Genomic DNA, 24,367 nt, shown 5'->3' with positions numbered 1-24,367 from the left:
GGCACAGCAATTTTTTTCTTGTAAGGGGCACTTCTGTGAGGAAAATGTCAATCGGTAACTTTGCAAAGGGCACCACACTAAAAGCACAGTGTACCAAAGGCAATTGTTGGGGTTGATGTGGGTTAATTAGAGGCTCGAGGATGAAGCGCATCATAATAATTTTATTCATAAATACCTCAGACAGTTCTGCTATTCCTATTGGTGGAGAGCGCGTCACCAGTGAAAAGTGTTGGAACATGGACATGACACGCGAGCTTGCACCACCTGTGCTTAAGACAGTTTCTTCATTCCTATTGGTCGAGAGCACCGGCTGAAACAGTTGTACCACATCACGAGATACGCACACAGCATTCCCTTATAAGGAAATGTTTACCCGATCAGGCCTTATCATTTCATAGCTGGAGGGGTGTTGTGTTGAAAGAAATCATTGAACAATTATAATTTTTGCATTTATTTTACTTTTTGACCAAAAGGTGTTGATGTTTTTGATCGAAAAGGAATTTATTAATGGGAATCAAAGTTTGTTGAATCGGTTTTCAACAAGTGGTTTAATGAAAACCTCTTCACCACACATTGATTCCCTTATTCTTAGATAGATGGCGCTTTAAAGGTTTTTATTATTATTATTTAGTGTGATTCCAAGCACACCTTCATTATAGTATATCTGGATAAACAGGCAGACAAACAGATGAATCAAATTAATACATTCAATCAATTCATGTTCCATCCTGGACAATTTTATTAAAACCTCTCTGAATTCATAACAAATCCCAGTCCTTATGCACATCTCCATTTTGTGCGTAATAAAATAATACACTCATAACCAAACTCAGTCCTTCAATTCATTAAAACTTCTACATCCTATTATAAAAAGGGTACTGATCATCACACATCCAAGTCATAATGTTTTTTTCTTTGTCTCTCATAGGACTTTCTAACTCATCAAAGCAGAGTTTTAAGTACAATATCAAACTTTAAAACATGGGGAATACATTCAAAAAGTGTTTTTTTTTTTCTTCTTTCAAACATGGTAGGGAGCATAATTTCACAAACAAGATTTATCTTAAGCTGAGTTGCTAATACCACCATGATGATTTGTATTGATATCACACTTTGCTTAGCAACTAAAGATGCTTAGCAACTATAATTGATTTGCAGCTCAAGATTAATCTTGGCTCTTTGTGAAATCGACCCCCAACAGATTACAGGTTTTAATAATTCACACAAAACGCGGTTATTACCCCTCTAAGAATTGTAGCGTGAAACAATGCAACTGATTGGACAGTTAATGGCATGCCTTCTTCCGATTGGACAGTGTATGACATGTCTCATTCTGATTAGCTTCAAACAATTCATCATCAAGCTTGTGATGCAAATTGCTTGTTTCTTGATTTCTTAAAAAACCTACTGGGTAAAAATCCTCAGATTTGCTGTCTATTAAAAGTTGCAAACGAGATAATTGTATAAAAAAAGTGCAGTCAATAACAACTTTCAGAGGGGTTTATTATTATTATTTTTTTTTAAATGTCACAACAGTTGGGTAAATATAACAAACTATCTCAAACACTGAATATTCACCACACTCAAAGTCAATCACTCAAAGATTAAACAGTCACCATGATTGTGTCTGAAAACACATTATGATCGATGTGTAATACTTGAGCGAATCGCTAAGTATAAAAAAGTTACATGCATCATAACAAAAAAAAACTTGAAAGATGTGCACGGCAGGAACAAAAAATCTGCTTAGTAAAAGTCTAAAAAATTAAGTACGTGTAACAAAAAATAATTTTCTGTAGAAAAATTCAACAGTTTATTGGCTAAAAAGTAGTATATAATATAAGAACTCTGTAGAAATTTAAGTAAGAAGTGCATACTGTTTGTACAGCCCCGAAGTACAAAATGTTCATTTCCAACTTGTGGAGTCAAAAAGACATTACATACAAAATATGTACAAAGATGTTACAGTGTGTTATACAAAAATGAGATTGGTTTATGTATGTCTCGACATTAACAGGCATTTGTTTTGTGTCAAAATCACTGATTATGTCTTCGTCTAATTAGAAGCTTTCTAAAAGCTCATTTTCTTTCTTCAAAAATTTGCCGCCAGGTATACGGTTGAAAAACGCAGCGATCCAGTTTTTGGATGATCACATCTCACTCGGTGATAAATCTACTTAAAAATTGTCAGGAATAAAGACATTTGTACTTCCAGCATTTCCAACAAATAGAAACCAGTATGCAATCAATAAAAAAAATACCCGTTCAACAAATTTCAGCAAAAATCAGAAGGTAATAATAACAGGTGCGTTGTCACACAGAGGAAATTACTGTTTGGAATTGGAGAAATATTTGCACAAGTTGAAAGTTAACTGTTGCAGGGATGATGGTGAAAAAAAAACACTAAAAAAGTTTGGAATTATATCTATAAAACATTATTACAAAAAGGATACATAATGCCACTGCAAACAGTTGTTATTCGTATATACTTTTTTTTTGCACACAAAATTCAAAATAATGGCAACTTTTTATTATGAAATTATTCTTTCGGGGAGACAATGTTTGTATTAACTTTAACAAGAAACCAAAACACTTCAAAGAAATGTTGTTAATTATTTTGTTAACTAGTTTTACTAACTTGTATTTTTTAAATTTAATTGTGACACTCAACACTCAAATTAATTAATATAAAAAAAGAACAGAAAATGTGTCACCAAGATATTTGTTTAATTTACGCAAAATATACCAATAGAAGTTCTATTGGTGAACAAAAAAATAACAATTCTGAATCAGTATTCAAAATGTGCATTTTTAATCTTGATCATGTTTTTTATTGCCCACTGGTTCCAGATTTAAAGTACATTTGTAAGTCAGAATATGTTTGTAAAAAAAAAAAACATTGTGGGCATCAAAAATTCATTAGGGTAGAGAAATTCTTCAAATCAGTCACACAACCGCTTCATCCTTCTCTACACAATTACATGCAATTCTTTGCATAGAACATTAATTCTTCACCCTAGATCACAAATAGAATCTTCCAAAATAATTACTGTTTTACAGAGTGAGGTATTCAAGAGGTAAGGAGATTCCATTTGCGATCAGGGAATAATTTTCTTCACATCATTTTTGTCTTTCAATAACTTTTCAATAATAAGCTGCTGACTGGTGAATATATTTATTCTAACAAAAAAATATTGCGAAAGAAAAACAAAAAATCTTCACAAAATAATTTTGCTCTTTCTATGATGAACTGAAGAAATGATTCATAAAAAACCCCTCCCCAAGATTATTAAAAATTATCTATAATCTCAAAATTAATTTGAATTATGAATAAGCTCCCACACATAAAACACAAATAAAGTTGATCACGTTTACAAACATTGTTTTGCCTAAAACATTTCTTTTCTTCTTCAAAATACACCCCAAACAGAAATGGGATTTCCGCATCATACCTTTTGAGGAGAGAAAAAAACCCCCAAACAACAACAGAGTTTTCAATTTTCAATCATCCCAGAAATTTGAAATAATCGATTGTTTTATAAATACATCATACAGGGCTGGAAAGGCTCTCCTCACACTTTGCGTCACTCACTTTTTATTTTCTGTTTTATATTTTTGATAATTTTTTACATCCTTTATAACTTTTTTTCATTTTTTTTTTTTTGTGGAAGTGAAATGGACTTCAAGTGCACAGATCAAAGTTTTTAGTTAACTTTTTGAATCTCGTTCTGAGGGACCAGCCCTGGCATATTTCCAGCCCCGGCTGTTACTGTGTATATATTTTATAAAAAACAACAACAAAAAAACATTATAGAACTCACAAACTGGAGAGTTTGTCCATTTAAGACCACAGCATCACTGACTCCAAAGAAAAAACACACACACAACAAAAAGTTCTGCCTGTGAAACCGCAAAAAGAAAAAAATATAATATGGAAGACAGTCAGACCGTAACGTATTCATTATAAGCTGAGACCAAGGGTTTATCAAAAATTCAGCTCAGTATTGGCAATATTTGGCAAATACATAGCTACAAAGCACTTCTTTTTGTACAACCCACTTATTTATACCGGTCTGTATTATGACAAGTCAGTGTACATGAACTAATAATTTCCACTGAAATTGGACACTTCAAGACAATAGGTGGCAGCAGACAAAGCTGTGCATTGAGAGGTTTCTAACATGGGCGGACCAGCAAGTAGTTGCTTTCAGTCCGAATGGAACACAACCAAAATACAGTCTAGTATGGCACCCTGAACATTTGATGTCCAATTACTCACAAAATGTTGTTCTGTGTATCGGAATAAAATCTTTTACTGAATCTTCTCTCCAAAACCTTGGTCTCAGCTTAAAAATAAAGAAAACAGAGAGCCCCCATGAAATCTTCTCAGCAATTCTATATGGGATTCAACAAAAAATAATACAATAATCCCCCACAGAATTGCCAAAAATTTAGATTTCACAAGGGCATCACCAACGCCTGCGTTATGATAAACTTTGTGGTGCTTGTAGTCTAGGTTTTGTCATCGTTGGGGCCATGCTAGGTCCAGATTGGCAGAGAAGTTTCGCGGCCTCTTGTACGTCCGTTGGTGTCGTGGGTTGCTCCTTATCGTAGTCGTTCTCATGGTGCTTTGTGGCCTCAGCGAGGTCAAGGGTCATGGGATGTGTAAGACTGTCCGAAAGCAGGGACTCCATTCTCTCCTGACAAGACACAAGGCAGTCCTGTAGAAGCGGAAGAGAAATAAAACAAATATGAATAAAAATGCAAAATATCATGGAGGAACACACAATTATACACACTGCATTTGACCCCTTTTCTTTCCCTAAGCATCCTGGGAAAGATCACTTGTAAGCCTGACCCACACTGAGGTCAGAAACCTAAAGTTCCTAATCCCAGCCACTGGGGGTAAATTAAATCCCAATGCCCTCAATCTGAACAAGCAATAAAATTCATACTAGAACCGTCTGTGCATTGCGCTATAGCTCCATGGAAAGTGCGACCAATAGACCCCTGGGCCATCCCTGACTGGCAACAAATTGGTAGCCCCTTTTTTCCGTTTTGGAAATCACTCTATAGCTTCAGGCCTTTCCAAAGAAGAATAGACCAAATCAGAAATATGCCCTTCAAAAATTGCCCTCAGTTGAGTTGGCCCCTTTTGAATTCCCCTTCCAACAAACTGGATAGATAGGAAAATTACTGAGGGTCACAGCAAATTGTGTAGAACCTGGGGTAGGCTAAAGTTTGAGACTGGTGGTACTAAATTGCTGTCAGGTCGTATCCAAAGTTGCGACTACGGCTATTGCTAAGGGTGTTGCTATGGCTGTCCTATACTTCATTGCATGATGATGCAGCAATTCAGCCTTTTAATAGCCAGACACAGCCTCATTTGTTAACTTATTTCTGACCTGCCCCCCCCCCCCCCTTCTAAAAAGAAAAAGAAAAAAATGATTGGGTAAAAGGGCAACAGACCATGGCAGAAGCAGCAACTCTATACTTAACTGGAGGTATGTTATTGTTACACTACAAAGATTATCACAGAAAGGAACTGTGGGAACTAAAAACAAACAAAAGAAGGGCATTTCCTGATCATAAACGAACAGGACTAAGGGCCATCGATTCCACTTAGTACAAATAACGAAGCAATACCACTGGAGAGCCCACTGGGGGTAAAACAAGATCAGACCTTCAATTCTAGGGAGATTCATCCCAAAGTCTGGAGGAGACTGTCTGAATCCAAAAAAGGAAATCAAAACACTTCAGGAATTTCAGAGCTGCTGGCCAAGGGATGCCAAGGGAGAAAGCCTGTCTGGACAGTCAATAAAACTTTATAAGGCCACCTGTAGGATAGTTGGAATGTGCAATGAACTCGCCCCTTTTCATAAACGTGCAGTTTTTTGTGAGGCAAACTTGATTCAATCTTTGAGTTCAAAAATTGGCCAACACTGTTCGCACAATAGGGCAGTGTTACACACAAAAAAACCTCAGTGTTATTTATGTATTTTTTTTATATTCAGGCACAAACTAGAGTGATTGAATATGCCATGCTTTGTGTGCTGTGGGACCCATCCTGTTACTTCCTGGACATGTGTAGGGGATTTAGGAATCACTGTAAAATGCATTCCTCCGGGTTTGGTGACAGGTTTAAGGTCTCTTTCAAATTCCGAGCCAGACTCTCTGGTAATTTGTAACAGTTGAACCAGACAAATGATCTTTGGGATTGGATAACGGGATAATCAAAAGGTAAGATTGTGATTCAGAATTTAATTATTTAATCAGAGGGAACTTGAGATATTCAAATTAAAACTATTCAATTAAGGAATAATATAGATCTTATGCATTGACCCCATCCAGCCGCCAACTCGGAGGTAAAACGATGCCGAAAAACCATCAAAACAAACATATTTGTATGCGCGCCGCACAAGTTTGGCCAATGAATGACCTCTTGTTAACCTCTAGGTAAGGGCGCAAACATTTTGTCTTTCATGATGGAGGTAGTTAGACAAATATCGGAAATAGTTTAGTTGATTTGTGTTGTAAAGTCCTCCTCAAGACAAAACACAACATTGTGATCAAACACTTCGTTGACCCCAAATAACCCAAAGTGAAAAATGCGTCCACAGCAGTCAATAACACCCACCATTTAACACGTTAAGGCCATAATAATCCTCAGGTATTTAGAAGTCCTTCTGAGGGCGAACACAGAGCCAGTCATTATACAAGGGAAAAAAAAGTTCAGTTGAGCAAGTCTCTCAAAAAGCAACACTTTAGTTTTGTTTTTATTGCCTGTAAAATGGTGTGAAGACATTCACAGTACCATATGAATTGGAAACTGTCACTTCTTGTCAGGAAATGGAGAACTTGGAATTATGGGGTTAACAAATAAAGAAAGGCTTCTGTGGATAAACTATTTAGAACTTTCACTGGCAAAGAAATTATTAGAAATCTGGGGTTTTAACCTCCACAAACTTCAACTTTACTAACAAGAACAGCTCCCTCCTCTGATAGGTGTGCCTATGTTTCTGGAAATATGCTCAAATTCGCTATAACTGGATATCAGAGGTCATAGTGGTCGTCCTTGTAAGGTCTTTGTCGCCTACTCGGGGAGGAAGCCACTTTGCTTCTTAATGACCCCGCAGTGGGATATAGGTCTAGCACCGGAGGTTTCACCATGGATGTATAAACAATGCCCGTAAGATGATACTAAATCGGGTATCTGAGGAGAAGGGGTGCTGGCTCGATTCGGGAAAGCAGATATTATCAATTTACCTCGACTCCAGTGTCAGCGGGAAACATTGGAAATCATAACTCAACCATTTTTTTATGATAAATTGAGCCTCAAGCAACTTCAACTTGACGCTATCTGAAAAACATAAAATCTAAGGTGACGGCCTTAATACAAATTGTGAAAAATTAATAAAATAAAAAATATGGAAAAGTTTTCGAGAGATTTGCAGTTTTTCACTCAGAAACCCCCCCCCCAATTTTGTGTATATTTTCCAAAACATCTTTAAGTTACAGGATCCAAAATCCTTACTTTACAAAAAGGAAGGCTCATACAAAAAATATCTAATACTTTTTGAGACCAAAATTCCAATTGAAAAACATAAATATAACAACACTGACAGGGACAGTGAACATTATAAAACCCATCACACAGTTGATCAAAGAAAGACAAACAATGAACCATACTGCCGGGGGGGGGGGGGGGGGGCCCTTCCTCTAGCAGTGCACGATTTTACCTTATGGACCCAGCGTGCAAGTTAAATAAAAAACAGCTCCCAGTACAAATATTTAAGTTGGCTAACTTTATGGTGTGGTAGATAGATGGAAATACCTTTAAGTCCAAAGCAAACCTGGACTTCCTATCTCAAACCTCAAACCAACAAACACCAGTTGATTACACACACAAAAGGCCTTTTGGCGAAGCAGACATTTCGCTCTGTATATCAATTAGACTTAGAAGAGGTTGTGTACAAAGTCTGTCTGGTTCCCCTTGTGGTTTGGGGCTAAATCAATAGGGAGATTATCAACAAGTTAGGGTATCAATCTACTTCCTCCTACCAAAAACTTAAAAAAACTAAACCCCACCTCTGTGTACATATGCTAAGAAAATAAAGATGGCCGCCCCACTTAAATAAATCAAATCCAGTGGATGTAAAGTTTTGTTGGTATGAGCAGCTGAATGATATCTCAGCAACAGAGGTTTATTTGTTAAAGGACAGCCCAACTCTTTAAAATACCTGCAGCATGTGGCTTATCTAAACCACCCACTCTGCTGGTATCAGGGCCTATGCCCTTGCAGGAGCACAAAATGTGGCGATGTAATTTGTACCAAATTCCAACCAAAATAGTGGCAAAGTAGCCTTGTACACAGCCAACCAATCCTGGGTCCTCTGCGCACGAACAATATACCCCTCAGTTGGCCAGACTTTCTAGGGATTGGCCTCAAGGATTTCTTAATAGGAGGTCAGCGGGTCATTCCTGGGCTGGTTCCCACCGTTTCAACTGCAGGGGTGAACTCCGCTCTCTCGTCTGATTGCACTTATCAATGTTACCTCTCTGTTAACCACTTCTTTTACAAGTAGTACTCAAGAGAGTTGTCTAAGGAAACAATCGGACATTCCTCAACAGACTGACCACCTCCCACAAGAGAAATATATAACCATCAAGGAGACATGAAACAAACAGTTAATCAAACATTTACTTTGCAATCATTATGCCAGCCTGGGAAACAATTATATCCCAATGAAAGAAAATCAGAAAGAATGCGATCAATGCATCCGCACCAGAAAAAAAAAAACAAATTCAAGACTTGCTCTTTTTTTTCTTTCTTTCTTCCCAAGTCCTTCCACCACTTTAAGGTGTGGGTGGTAGACTTGTGTATATGTAAACAAAAGTCTGAAACCCAGTCTGTGCCACCAAGAGGTGGAAGTTGGAATCGGAGACCTTTACAGCATACCTTCCCAGGCTGGCCTAGTAACCCACTCTACCCTCCTTGGCTTTATCCCTTGCATACTAGGTCTCACTTTCAGCTGCTTATTTGCTCTGCAACTGTAGCGGGCTGGATATTGGATCAATAAATACTGGTATACACCTCATCTTAAACTCACTGTTAATACATATTCTATGGACCCCATGGAAGGAAAGGTTCAAGTTTTAAGAAGAAAACAAAATCGGAAGTTCAAGTGTGATTGTTTTTCTGTACACAGTGAAATGGACCTCCAGGTGACCCTAGTGCTTGTTGACTTTTGGAGGGAAACTAAGGTAACTTATTGGTCTTGGATTATCACAATTCAAAGAGTTTTTACATCATGTCTTCACAGGCTTCATATAATTGTACTATCATTGAATTAAGGTAAGAGGATTGATGGAAGGCAACTGTTGTCTTTCACTCGCTCAGCCATGATAAAAAGAATCAAGATGTCGAATTGAAAACCCGATTGTCAAAATGGAACCACAATTCTTCATCATCTCCCTACCCAGAAACCAATAGAAAAGCAGAAAAATGACCCCCAAAAAAGTGTCAATTAAAGGGTGAACAGGTGCATGAGGGCAGTGGCCGGCCAACCAACTTATTAGACATTCCATCAGGTAGCAGAAGTCCATATCGCCATGGAAACAACTTCAGGGAGGGTAACTCAAAAGTAGGTCACCTGTTAATACAGCATCAAACTCAGTGTATTTGGGGGGGGGGGGGGGGGCAGGAATTTTAGGCAAGAGGTGAATAGAGAGCAGACAGGGTGATCATCTGAATTATGGGGCCACCTCAGAGGGAATTCAAATAGGGGTCTGGGAGTGGGTTGGTAGGAGGCCTGAAGGTTAGGTACAGGTAGGGTTCACCTTTCTCTATGGTTTTTAGAAAGAGGACTTGGTGTGTGGAGAACTTATTTACACAGATTAAGAAAATGTTGCTGTATTGTAACTTTTGTTAACAGAGCTAGGTGGAGCACCAAAGAACAGAGGGGAGAAACTTCAGGAGGAAGTTCACCAAGAAATATGACAAGTGAAAGTTAACGATGAATCAATGCGAGCAATGAAGCAAGGCTGTCGAGTCAAATCAGGAGGCTGGAATTTTGTGTGTGATAAGGTCAACGCACAATGACATAACATAACAACAGAAGAACCGAAAGTGCTTCTCAAAATTTGAAAAATGTGGGAACCAAAATGTTTACAAACCAACGGCTCCCCCTTGGAGCAACAAAAGAACACAAAACCTTGAAGTATATACAACTTTCAACCTTATGGTTCTGGCTCATTTCGGAAGGTCTAATTTGTTGAACCCTGGCCGAAAAAATGTCTTTAGACCTCGTGTGGTCACAAATTATCCTCAAAATGTTGAGGAAGATGACGCAAACCACATTCCTTTCCCAGAATCGGCAAAAACTACAACAAACCCTAAGAAAGGAACCTACTTTACATGATATAAATCTAACTACCAGCTCACTCGAAAACACTATTGTAATTTTCCCTCAGGACCGAATCGGAGAGGTTAATTTATTTGTTGTGAAATGGGTAGTTGTGATTCGTAACTCACCATCCTATGGTGGGTTACGATTACGATTGTCATTATCTCAACTATGAAATGGGGAACCATTGTTCCCAGCAGCTATTCTCTTCTTCCGTAACACCTAGTCCCCAGCATTGTTGCGGGAAATGGAATGTACTTTTATGTAACATTACCCCCAAGTCGTCTTTAGACTAGACTTAGTGGAATTCCAATTAATTCCTAGACTAATTTCTCACACACTATACAGGAAACTATCAGATTATCCAGACTGAGCTATGGCTACAGCAAATGAAAAACAGGCAGTGATTTGTGACAAGGAACTACTTACGGTTGGGTTACAAAATGTCTCAACCAGGAATTTAGTTCTGTTGTTTCGTTAAATATTTACTGAATTATTTTTTTCCAGTTAAAAAAAAAAGCATTTATGCCAACCCGGACCGCTACTCTAAAAATGTTGAGGTTGCAAAAATCTGATGTTGTGACAAAACAGGTAAGATTTCCTCCACGGTTAAAGGTTACAAATAGATAACACTCTTGTTATTCACAACAAACTTGAGCTTTAAAAGAATGCATGTTAAACTGCTTAGAAATTACCACCAGTGTGGGGTTGAAATTAGTTTTCCATCTTCTTGATACCTGAGACATTTTTATGAGAGGTATGGTCCTCTCATGGGATTATTGTGGTTGTCATGGTTGCCATGGTTACAAGACGTATCACGCAGGTCAACAAACTTAGATGTACTGTCGTTCAACCAAACCTGTGCTCGTAAAGACACTCAGAGTTTTCTGTTGTACTGCTATGAATGGAGGTAAACAAATTGAAATGAAACTTAACCCGGGCATCCTATGCAAATTATTACAGATAAAAAGCGCTGACTTGGCTACTTGACTTCCATTGTCATAAGGTGTATTACAAACACCGTGCTTTTACTTTTAGAGGCGACATTTGTAAAACAAAATAGCAAACCTTCCTTATTGCAGCCTTTTACAAGGTAACACCTAGCTAGCGGGGAAAAATGTATCGTTCTTTAACTCGGGCCTGATACTTCATGGAGGCAACGAAGATGATTGCCTCCATGCCCCCTTTTCATTGCCTTGGTGGCCTTGAAATGCTCCAGTAGAAATTTCCTCATAAGGCGTACCCTTTACCAGAAGGAGAAAACGCCTTGGTGCCCTTTACAAAAACGGAGCATACAGGCCTGTAAACTGTTGAGGTGAATGTACTGGAGGGTTTAAATTGTTGTTTTCTTCACAGACAGTTGGTTGACAGCAACACTGTGCGAGCGAGCTTAAGTCCAAAATTCCCCCATGTGTACACAATAAGACTGATCCAATCTTCTGTTCTATCAACAGGAGACGAGAGCCTCTACTAAAAACCCTCATCAAGGATTAGCACTGGTGTGGAAGAGTAAACTCCAAACTGTCTCATTGTAACACATCATCAAGGATGGGGTATTTTGTAAGGAATTATCTAACAAGTGTCCTGTACACCACCAGTGGTATCAGTATTCCTTGAAGAAAGCTCATCCTGGTCTTACAATGTAACAAAAGCCATTATGAGAAACCAGCAAGGTTTAGGATGCAAGAGACACTATCCTCACAAGGGTTTCCTTTTGTCCAAAAATGAAACCAGGATACCTTAAAGGTTGTTGATATCAGCAGGGCCAATTTCATAGAGCTGCTTTCAAAGTACAACTAGCTGCTAAGCACAATAAAATGTTGCTTACAAGAATAAGTATACCAGCCAAACTACCACGTCGCATGTACAATTTGCGACTGATACCCTGATCATTTCTGCTAAGCAGACAATTGTTAAGCAATAATTTTTGCTTAAGTAGCTCTGGGAAATTGGGCCCTGGAAAGAGGGGGGGGGGGGTGTAACTCTGATAGGCCAAACTTGACCACTTTTTGTTTGTGCAAACATATTTACTTAAGAAGTATGACAACCAACACTAACAGCCACAAGTCATATTTGCTGAAGGACACTGAATAAAGCCATAACGAAGACCAATCAAAATGCCGCAAGATCAGAGTTGCTAGGTATCCATCCGGGGCTATTATAATTGGTGGTTGCTAAGGGACAGATGGGTAGGCCTCCAGGCATGTTTAAAAAGAGAGCAGGGTTTGTTAGGTAAACACAAACGGGTTCTCAGCACAGTGTGTACAGTTGGATTTCCGAAGCTCTTTTCAGTCAGAGGTCTGAGCCAATCAAAAAACACAAGTGCTAATTACTCACAGGCAAGCACTAAAGTAAATATACCGGGTCCCGCAGTCATTCTGAAGTACATCAGCCTCATTTCCGATGTTGGGGTCTCTAGATAAATTTACTCGCTTTACAAAGTGAGGTACAGTTTGAAAAGATGGGGGGGGGGGGTAAACTTTGGAACAATGGGGGCTGCTGTGGAGTCAATTTGAAAGAATGGGGCTCATGATTACTTGCGTTTTAGGAGAACCAACATTGTGGCGTTTGTATACATCTCTTTAATGTCCAAGACTTTCGTCCAATCAAGTAGAATTTTGTAAAAACTTGCAATCAATCAGGGTACTGCAACTTCATTGTTGAACCAATCAAATAAATTTTTGAAAAGAGGACTTACCGATTCAATTTTTGTTATCCTTTGTAGTTGATCGATAAGTTTTGGGATTGGTATGTGTGATGAACCATGTGCTACTGCACCAACACTACTAGCTGCTATCATTGAGGGAGGTTGCATTGCAAAGCTGTATTCTGCAAGAACAAAAAAAAAAAGAACAGAAAAACCCACATTTAGATAACATTTTAATAGTCAAACACATGTTTGGCAGTGAAAGTATCTCCAATATTGCATTTTTTATCGGCACATACTGATTTATCTACTCTTCATAGGAAGGAAAAAAAAAAACACTCCAAGACCAAGAACATTGTCGTACATGGTCGTACATTACTTCAACCACCTACACAAATAAATAAATCAATCATCTAAAACAACATTGACATTGGCAAGTGTATGGGAACTGTTACAGCTCAAGAACCGTCGATAGTCTGGCTGCTCAGGAATTAAATCTGAAAACTTTGTAAATTTACAGAAGCAAGACCTTTCAACAGCAGCTACTGGTTAAACATAATTTATATCTTGCTCTCTCACAAATCCAACACCAAAATTGTAAATTAATAGCGGCCCAAAATATGACGGCTCAGGCTGGCACCATAACACACTTGTCTTTATCGTCAGGAGTTTCAGCACTTTTGGCCTCCTCGGCTGTCTGGGAAATGTTGCTCAGCATTTTTGTTGAGGTAAAGAAATGTTCAACGGGACAGTCTTAAAGAAAGATTTATAGCAATATTTCCAAAAGTTTGACACAAGGCTATAAACTATGTTACAAAAAACACACCCTTTTTCCATTGGAAAATAACCACCTGTCATTTTTAGCATTATGTATCACAAAAATGAATCAATGTTTACTTTTGATGATCCAGTTTTGTAACAAAGAATACTCTACCATCACAACTGAAACATCAACTCATTCCAAACTTTCCGAGTCTAAATTAAAAAACTCATCTGGACCCATTTCATAAAGCCGCTAAGCAGAAAATACAGCTCGACAAATTATTATGCTAAGCAAAACATGAGTGGGGCACAAGTCAAAACAATGTCAACTTCATGTAATTTCGGCTGGTAACCCGTTTCTGTGCTTAGCAAGTTTTTGTGCTTACATGCTTTATGCAATTGGGCCCAGTTCTCCTATTGCCTATAAACTGCCCATTTTGTAGCATTCTTTAGTAGATACGCTTTAGAAGTCTTACTTATTATTATTACCTAATAACAAGATAATTCAAAATCCAATCGCCTGTTTTTTAACAATTGCTCCTCCAGGGTATACCTTAACAAGATTCGACCTTGAGAGGAATTATTACTTTAATCTACCAGTAAGTCTTGAAGATGTTTGAAATACAATTGCAAGATTTAAAAGTGTTATTGAGTTTCACACCATTCCAAATACCAAACGCCCTTCTGAAAGGGTCAGTCAGGTCAAACGGTACTAGTCATTTCATCTAGCTTCCCTAGCACCACAGAGAATCCTGTCTCTGATGGCTAGCCAATCCTGATCAAGCCATTCATGCAACCACCTTTTTTAATTCGGCCATTTAGAAATAGGACAATGGTGAAATGCTCGGCTGTTTTGTCCGAGTTTGTAAAGCTGACGGCCATTAGTCAACTACTAAATGAGGTTAAAGGCTTGAACCCATGCTTGATCATCGAACCACTGCCTGGAAATGCTCAAAGAAAAACCTTATTCTTGTAAGATGTCTAATTGGAAGATACGAGACAACCCTGGATTTGTTTGATCCGCATCAATTCTGATATAGAAAAGGCCACGTTGGGCAACCAAGAGCTTTAGGGTATATTGACTTCCAATTTCAACTTGCTGATCAATAGTACGGTGAGAGTTTGCGCTTACACCATGATCAATAATGTACACTTCCTTTTGAACACAAAAAGGGTAAGGTGGGGTAGCAATTCCAGGAGAACTTTCAAAAACAAGGTTCTGTAACCGCTCTCAATTCTTACATTATAAAATAACCAAATATTGTTTCAATTTTCTGTTTGGTGCATAACACACATCCTTTTTTTCCACTTTTTTTTCCACAGTGTGTGCAGTTTAATTTCTTAAGTGAACCAATGAATTTAAACCGATTGCAAATTTTAAAAACTCAAAAATCAGTTTTTATAACAACCGTTTCTTACATTATGAAACGAACCAATTTTGTTTCACTTTTCTGTTTGTGTGCATTACCCAAAAATTTGTTTTGAACAGTGGGTAGGTAAATTTCTCGCTTGAAACAGAGAACAGTAACAACTACTTATTTAGAGCTGGTCTCTCAATACAAGATTGTTTGCTGTCAGAAACCTTAATGCGCTACCATTACTACAGAACTCCTTATTGCAAACTTCTCCAACATGGCATGATTTTTTTGTAAACACTGCAACAATTCGATCCTAGGCAACCAGTCAATAAAAAGTTCTGGGCTCCTTTTGAAAACGCCAGCAAGATGCAAAGAAGGGTTCCTGAAAAGGGTGCATCCTGTCTATTCTCCTTGAAATGCCGCTCCTTTTCTTTGAGGTACTTAAGCCTCTTGAAACTAGGGGAATCCTCCAGAGGGTACGACTCTCACGATAGAGCTTTAGAGAGAGAGTTAGGCCAAATAAAAGAAAATACATGTTCAGCGTCCTGCCTTTTTGAAACAAAAAGGAAGGAGGGCCCCTTTTTTTTAAATTGGCTGTCCGACTTAGTTTTAAAGACAAACGGCTGGGCTACTAAAACAAATAAACATTATCGATCGTTAGATTTTCAAACTATTTTGAGATCGTAAAAATGTATATTTTTTCAGATAAAAAAGAAGCAGTCTCGTAGAAGGAATCTCGCAGGGAAGCTAAACATGTTTTTATTTTCATTTGGCTTCATGGTTTGTTGTGTAACACGCCGTCAGGGATCCATTTGGAGTGACCGTGGGATCTCTAGAAAAAAGAAACAAATATTCCGCGAGGGGAAATGTTTCTAATCCAATTTCATCCTCAAGTGGCTGAGTAAATAATAACATAAAACTCTTCTTTTTTTCTTTTTTTCAAGAGGGATTTTTCAAAAAAACATATTTGAGGTAAATGATTTAAGAGAATGTTTACTGAACCTCTTCAAGATTCTTGCAAGTAAACATTGGGTTGCTTTAGAGCTTCAGCTGGAGTCTGAATGGGATGGTAACAATTTGCTGATGGGTGTCTAAATTTGAAGACAATTTTTTGAAACTGCTCAACAGACAAACAATGAAGGTGTTCCAAAACTGTTCAAAATGGCACCCATCCCACCTTCTGGCTTTTTTTAAGACAGGCAGGTATACAGACATACACACAACTCTTGCCTTCGATTTGCTGTACTGATTATCACTTTTCCTAAACTTTTTTTTAACATTCTTGAGTTTTGTTTGGTAAGCCCCGAACATTTGTATAACCAGGATGCTTAACCAACATTGGGTCCAGGACATAATTAGAAAGGCCCATAACACAGTACCAGAACCTTTAAAAAAACCGAAAACAAAACACAAAACCCCCCAAAATGAGGCCGTTTCACACAGTTGCATTGCATGAACAGCTCTGTAAACTTTGTGAAAACTTTTCACAACCTCGAGTTGTACTATTTCGCCTCATATCAAAGTAATTTCCATGGCATTCCCTTGATGGCAAATGCAGACTTTAAAGTACTAAAGTACACAATGCTTTTTGCTTTTGGACTACATGTACAGCTACTTTCACTTTGCAACAGATTGTTTACTTTTTTGTGTGTTGGTTACACCAAGTTACACACAACTATAAAGCGCATGCAAGCTTGCAAGCGAATTACATGCCTCTACTTTCATAATTACAAAACTTTTGGTTTCACTTCAAGACCAGAGTTATATTTTATTGAAGTTAAAACCCCTCCCAACAAATACCATGAACTGTACTGTACTAGCCGTGATAGCAAGATACTTTTACTACCTGACAACTTTCCCTTCATTTTGACCCCTTGGCAAGGATTTAAGTCGATGATGCCAGGAACGCTTGGCCAATAATAAAAGAAACTTTGTTCTGGACTCACAAGCGAAAATGCCATCAAGGCTGCTTGAACAGAGCATGAACAGAGGGTGAAGAAAAAAATGGACAGGAGAAGTCAGCTTGGGTTACTGGTGTGAAATTCCCATGTCTGGTCCATTTACTTTGTTTATCTCCAGTTACAATCCCTTAAAAACCACCAGTTGTCTAACCAGACAAAACTTTAAGAATGTTTTTCCCCCAATCATTTTGGTCGAGAAAAGACGGCATCTGGAACTTCTGCCACACAGTATTTTAAATTGGCGCTTTTATTTTCCGTTTGACTTCAATGCCTATTGGAACCATTTAACTCTGCATATGCTCTACAGTTTTCCCCCACTTAACAATTTAAAAACATTAAGACGAACTGATGAGAATGAAAAAAAGTAAACAAGACGACTTCAAGAAACTAGTCTACTTTTTCCAGGGCCAGAAACTTGTCTAGGAGTGCACATTCCATCACTATTGTACTCCCCGATCTCTTTTGTACACTGACTGTATATGACACCTGCTTAAACCCCTGATCAATGCCAACATCCTATTGGGTGCCCTTGTTACCATGCACAGTGCCCTCTGTAGGGCTGTACTGTACAGTCACCCATAGCTCAATTTCAATTAAGATTAAAGGTGATATGGGTGTTACATAATGACACACCACCTTTAAAATTCACCGGTCGGTAAACTTGTAAAACTGATAAAACTAACGAAAATGAATGTTAAAGGAAGGGTCATCTTTTGGTTTTTGGTAAACATTGCTGATTCATAGGCAAAATTACCAAGAATAATACATTAAGTCTATAATTAAAAGTTTCAGTTCCTGGCCTGAAATAACATATGAGAAGACAGGGCCATTTTCGTATTTGGAAAATGGCACTTCCATTGGAAATTTCTTTCAGAGTTTATTAAGGGAAACTTTCTAAGGGGCACCAAAGCCAAGACCAGGGGAACAGAAATTTGAAAGGAAAAGTCACCTCATAGCGGCCTTTGGAAATTCAAATATGTTGACATACTTTGATTTCTGATAACTGGGATGATTTTACAAGATGGTTATTATATTATCATTACCATCTTTAGGAACATCATAAAAGTATATGGCCTTATAAAATTACACAAAAATTAAGGGGAAAAATATATATATAAAAATAAATAAAAGTAAAAAAAGGAATAAAGCTTACCTTTGATATGTTTTTATAAAACATTTTTAGAAGTATAATCCAATCATTCCGAGAAGAAAGACACATTTCAATATCACAACACATTTAAGAAATATTCTCAAATCAGAAATCTTTGTAGATTGTCGAAGAACCCAAAGCAAATCTTTTTCAACGCATCTATTTCATTTCCTACAAAAACACACTTGTAGATTTTTCCTCATTTACCCACGAACGAAGGCAGACTTCCTCTTTATCTTCAAACCTGTACGACAAAAGATTTTCTATCTCCTCTTTATTTGGTTTTCAATTTTCAAACAAGCATTTACCTGTTGCACACAAGGCAATGAATGTCTGTGCATGTCTTCTTAGTTTCTGGGAACATTCGTTTGAGATAGGTAGTCTGTGTAGAATCTGTTCTAGGAAGTCATGGGGTGTTATTGCAGAGAGGTCCCATTTTAATTTACGAAGCACGATCAACTCAAAGTGCTGAAGAGAGAAAGAAAAAAGACAAGGGAAAAGAACGGGAAAATGTGGTTAAGAAAACTTAAAACAAGTCAGCAACGTTTAGAAGACAAAACTGGATGTTTAACATTAACAGTATAAACACTAAAACTTAACAATAGTTTTTCTTATATATTAAAGTTACGTAATACAAATTAACAGTAAAAACAAAATTAATTCTATGGTTTAAGAAATTAACTTAAGTCTTCAAAAGTTCAAGCTATCCACCACAAAACCCTATAAGTAGAGAGGAGTAGCATACAAAGTGAAAATTCTTTTCTAAGTTCTGACAAAAATGTGCCCATCTTTAACTCCTACCTAACCTCTTCAATGGTTGATTGTATCTTTTAAATACCACCTAGTGTAAGTAACCCCTTGCTTCATTAAACCATGATTAAACAGTCTAATTATAAATGAGACCAATATCATCAATATCTCCACTTGGAAATAATCCCTCAACAGGAAATATCTGGTTTATTAGGCAAACCACAAAGTATAATACTAATAGCCTATTATTTTACAGTGGTTAATCAGTAGGTACAATAGCTGGACCACGTTCGTGGAAATAGAAACTCTGGAATTTCAGAAAGCCACAACATGATATGAACCAGAGATTGAGGTTGGTAGAAGCCTGGGAACCAATTTTCCCTGCAATTCCCCTCAGTAATAATTGCGACTAATTAAATTTGATTATATAATAATCTGGAGCTCTTCCTGTCCTCAAATCAGGACAATGTTAAACAAAAAACATCTTGAGCCTTTCAAAGTCAGTTACTTGTTTTCTTTCCTCTTACTTTTCTTATCACTATCTTTAAGGTTTTTCTTTATCCCCCGATGCAAATTTAACATCTACTAACATCTAATATAAAAAGGCTTGTCTTTAAGCAACAAATTGACCTTATAGCTAAAAACAAGAGAATTTACTTTTAATGGTAATAATTAATTTTGTATAAACACCGTATAAAACTTTTCTTCTATACCCAGGCAGTAACCATTTTACATCTTGAGCTCCAGCATGGTTACAGCATCTTTTTTCATGTGCAACCTCCCTACCCTCCCAAGAAATGTCCCCAGCCAAAAACGACCACAACCATTCCATTTAATCTCCCAACAAAGACCCAAACAACAGTCTTTTCTAGATGAGCATCTTTCAAAGAAACCTATTGGACTATTGTCACATTAAAAACCACCCAGGCAGCCAGCCAGCCCCTGGTTCAGGTTCAGTGAAGGTGTTACATAACACAAAATTATCTTTTCTTTTGTAGTTACCAACATGTGAACTTAGCAGCTTTAACAATCATTGGCTGGCTTCTGATTATAATCTTTTCTCATTTAAAGGAGAATGGATTTAAGAATTAAGATAATCAGGTTATAGTAAATATCACCACTCCCCTAACCCAGCCCCCAAACAGGCATATAATTACAAGAACGCCATGACCTCTGTTTCCCTGGTCTTGTCCTTGATGCCCCTTCAAAATGTTCTCATGTACTACAAGATTCTCCAATGGAATTGCCCTCCGAAACCAAAACGGCCTTGCCCTATCACAGACAAAATTACAGGCCTGCACCACAGTCAAGGAGTCTTTGTGAAACACAAAATTTTCCCCATTAATACAGAGACCAGATAATGCCAGCCAACCACCCACGGTTTATTGTTCGTTTTCTGGGTCAGGTTTTCCCCAGCTACAGTCAAGCAAACTCCGATCCTCTATCTCACAAAGTTACAAAGTCATGCAAAAAGTATTACATTTTGAATGTAACATCCATTGAACTCAACATTCCCCATTTTGCATCCTGACATTATACTTTTTCACAAAAAAATGTAGCAATTTTGCCTTATATTAGCGGCTTCCATACATGACCTAACATGCCCTAATGTATGGCTAATGTTTCCATGAACTTTTTGCACTGATCACAATCGTAAATTAACAAGACTGCAATTTCTCTTAATGCCGCCGCCAGAGCCAGCCCATACTTCTCACTTTATTGCACTTCCTCGTCCTATATCCCAGCCTTTAAAACCGGAGGTTATCTTTGAATGCCAACAGATGTGAAAATAAACTCCTTGCAGCTGGAAAGCTGATGTCTTTTTACTTGTTCTTTACCCCAAAAAGTCTTATCATGTGTTGACCACAGGAAACTGCCGATTTCCCAATGGTACTCCAAAGCGACTAGTCAGAAAATCCACCGGCAGAGATAAAAGCACTTTCAACCCCAACCCATCTTGCCTCAAAATCGAAAGTAGAAATTCTTCTGTCACAAAGACAAGTAATATTCCATCTTTAAAATACATTTGTTATCTACGACTTGGAAATAATTATTGTCGACCTCTCAAACAAACCAACCTCAAAACAATATAGTTTAAAAGGTAGTTAATGTTTAAAGATTTATATTAATAAAACGAGTTCAACAAAACTAAAAAAAAAAAAAACACTTGAGTTTATTTAAACAAAACTACAGAAAAACTCAAAATACTTACTAATAGCTGATCCAAAGTGATGGAATTGTCAGTATAAATGACAAGCTTTTCGGCTGTTAGAGGTATTGTGTCTTTTAATTTTGAAGCTAAGAACATACAGGTTGCTCCAAGCAGTTGAAATTGTTTCCTTGAAATCCGTTGCACGGCGAGAAATCTGTCTAAATAGTTCATTGCGAGAGGGAACACCTCTTCTTCACATTGTTGTTCTTCACAAACCTGAAATTTATAAGAGAGGAAGAAAACATGGCCAAAATGACTAAAGTGAAGTAAAAATTGTGTCAGGCATGTATGCCTGAATTAAAATAAAGAATTCATCAGCTATGATTTTTGTCATTAATAAAAAATGATAATAAAACACATTTATACACAGATATAGCGCCGAATCCATTTTTTCCCCATGCAAAAATGCTCCATGGCGCTTTACAATAAAAACAACGAACTTAACTCTTCTCCATATAATAATTATTTTCTAAAGTATTTGCACTGAACAATCTTGAAAGGGAGACAAATAATAGGAATTATAAAAAATTGCCGTCCGAAAAACCAAACCACCACTATACTTCATTTCTCCAAAACGCCAAAGCTTTGCCTAAAGGTTGCCTAAGGTGGGGCCGGTTTGTAAGCACTAAAATATCACGAAAAATAGTTGAATACCAAAATAAAATCTTTGTTTGAATAACTGGAGGTATATAGCTGCCGAACAACTAAAAGAAAACTTCAAAGATCAAACTGTATGAACACCACTAACTTAAATTAGGCCGAAAAATTCGAGAGCGCACGCACGAGCGCCAAACATAAATGTTAACTTTCTGCTAAATACACGTATTTGATGGTTTACAAAGAACAAGAAACAACACTTAAGAAATAAGAGAACGAAAGAAACAGAAAAACACTGGAGTTAATTCTGGTCCGATACTATTAAAACAAAAACAAACTTCGACAAGGAAAACTGACGTGATGAAACAAAAGACAATTAACCCAAAACTGTTATAAAATAAAAAAAAATCCATCAAAATTTATGACTTATTTCGAAGATCATTTTAAAAAATGTCTCGTTCTTGATTTTTTTCTTTCAAAATGACGATGTATTCGGCAACAATAAATTGTTCATAATTTGTATATAGGTATTTTTATTTTGTTAAGAAAATTTCTTAGGGTGTCAAACGTCGTGCCGTGCCTAGATAGACAGCGCGCCAAAATAATGGCGCGCCAATAAAAGTTGTATCACTAAAACAAAGCCGGAAGGCAAAACCATGGCAGCGCTTCGAAAAAGTCCGATTGGCTTTGTTTGTGACGACCATGCTTTAAATTTGACAAGTATAAAATCTAACCTCGACAAAAGTCTCCGTGAAAGAAAGTGCTTTCTGTGAAGATGAAATAATATGAAACTTAGTTTTGCGCGTACTGGGAGTGTAGGAAATCCTTGCGTTTTAAGACCATGATTTTTTTAAGCGCCAACTAAAACGGAAATTTACTATCTTGAGGAAGCAATCAATTCACTGGGTGGAAGGAAACCGAAGAAAAAGCAGCGGGAAAATACTAAGAAATGGAGGGAATGTCAATTAGACAAGTTTGATATTACCAACAACCCTGGATCTACTGAATTCGACCGGGGAACGCAAACATCGCGGTATAAAATTTTGCTAGAAATCAACTAACATGAAACTCCCCTCACCGAGTCACACACACACAAACAGCAACGGCCCTTTACTAAATTAAGAAAAGCCTAACCATGAACAAGTAATTCACAGTCATTGTCAGAGTTTTAGACACTCGAATTGCAGCATTTTGTAGAAAAATTCACCAGGGAACGGCAACCAACCGAGCATGTTGCCCGTGTTCAAGTCAAATCAGACAGCGCGAAACGGCCGTGTAAAGCGCTGCCTAATTCAACTGTCCCATTTAGACCTCAGTCCAAGCTCACACTATTCACGCACCAAGGGCTTCGACAGCACTGTGCTTGGCACAGGTAGGCCGAATGTTTCAGAAGTTGTACACTGCGGCCTGTGCTAACTCCTGTGAATTGATGCTCACCGAACCATTGGTGAATTTTGGGGCACAAGCTTTTAAAGCTTGCAAGGGGCTTTGGAATTCAGCAAAAATTCTCACAATTTACAAGGTAAAATTGTTATAATCGAGTATTGTCGTAAGAAAATCATAGCCAAACGCTTCGAACTTTACACTGACTTTACCAACCACATGTCCGTGAAATCGTGATGTAGTAGGCCTAGTGATTTAAAATGCACGTACACAACATTTTACATACTTTTTATTCAATTTTTACCAACCAACACAAACTAAAAGTATGATTGTGATTCATTTACCAGGTAATATTGTTTGACTGTATGGTTAGTAACATAAGTAAAACAAGTTACGGTGGTTAAAAACTGAGACAAGCGCGTGTGGACCAACATTTTCCACCACGTTCAGGGAGCTCAAGTCAAGAGTTGAACCGGTGTGATGTCGTCGACACGACAAGCTCGCCATCAAAAAGTAAGAGAGGGGGATTGAACATGGAATATAGGTTAAGAAGATGCCTTTAATGATAAAAACAAGTTAGCTTTGTCTAAAATTAAAACTGATCGTTATTAAAACTTACCTCAAACATCCACTGGGCGACCATCTTTCTCATGAACGGTCTAATTTCTGTCTGGAATTGGTTTGCAAAGTAATCCGCACATGGTGTGTATTTTTCCTCGGCTTCAAGAAGATTCCGTAGAACTCTTTCGTCATTAAGAAGAACTGGGTCTGGGTAAGCCCTCCGAACACTTTCGACTTCACAGCATAGAAGTTCTAACTGAGTATGTTGTGCCATGATTGTTTTATTTAGACAGAGTTTTTGATCAAGCTCACACCAACTATACTTATTTTTTTCAGGAAAACTTGTGACTACAAAACAGACGAGAAGACATGGAAAAAACTAAGTAAATTTTCCAAGGAGAAGATATAGCTTTGTTTTCAGTTAAGGGCCGTGGTTACCCCTGTATGTGCCTTAACTTACCCCTGTTAGTAGGTTTATAAACAGGAGTTAGTAGACAAGTCTCGCTAGCTATTATTGGCGAGATTGGGGTTGTTCTCTCCTCTCACACGGCCCTTGCACTGATGACACGACAACCAAAAC

The 24,367-nt window shown here is 37.6% G+C and overlaps 1 protein-coding gene across 1 annotated transcript; it reads right to left on the bottom strand.

Annotated features, from left to right (window-relative positions):
• Positions 1 to 715: 715 nt before the first annotated feature.
• LOC139939359 (G1/S-specific cyclin-D2-like) lies at positions 716 to 24,367 on the bottom strand. Its single transcript, XM_071935170.1, has 5 exons — positions 23,846 to 24,367; positions 21,247 to 21,462; positions 18,593 to 18,752; positions 13,105 to 13,235; positions 716 to 4,721 (listed from the first exon to the last, which is right to left on the bottom strand). The coding sequence occupies exons 1-5, from the start codon at positions 24,059 to 24,061 to the stop codon at positions 4,485 to 4,487; spliced, it is 960 nt and encodes a 319-aa protein (XP_071791271.1). The 5' UTR covers positions 24,062 to 24,367; the 3' UTR covers positions 716 to 4,484.

The sequence above is a fragment of the Asterias amurensis genome, chromosome 7, assembly GCF_032118995.1.
Source record: "Asterias amurensis chromosome 7, ASM3211899v1".
NCBI lineage: Eukaryota > Metazoa > Echinodermata > Asteroidea > Forcipulatida > Asteriidae > Asterias > Asterias amurensis.
This window is presented reverse-complemented; position numbering and strand designations above follow the sequence as displayed.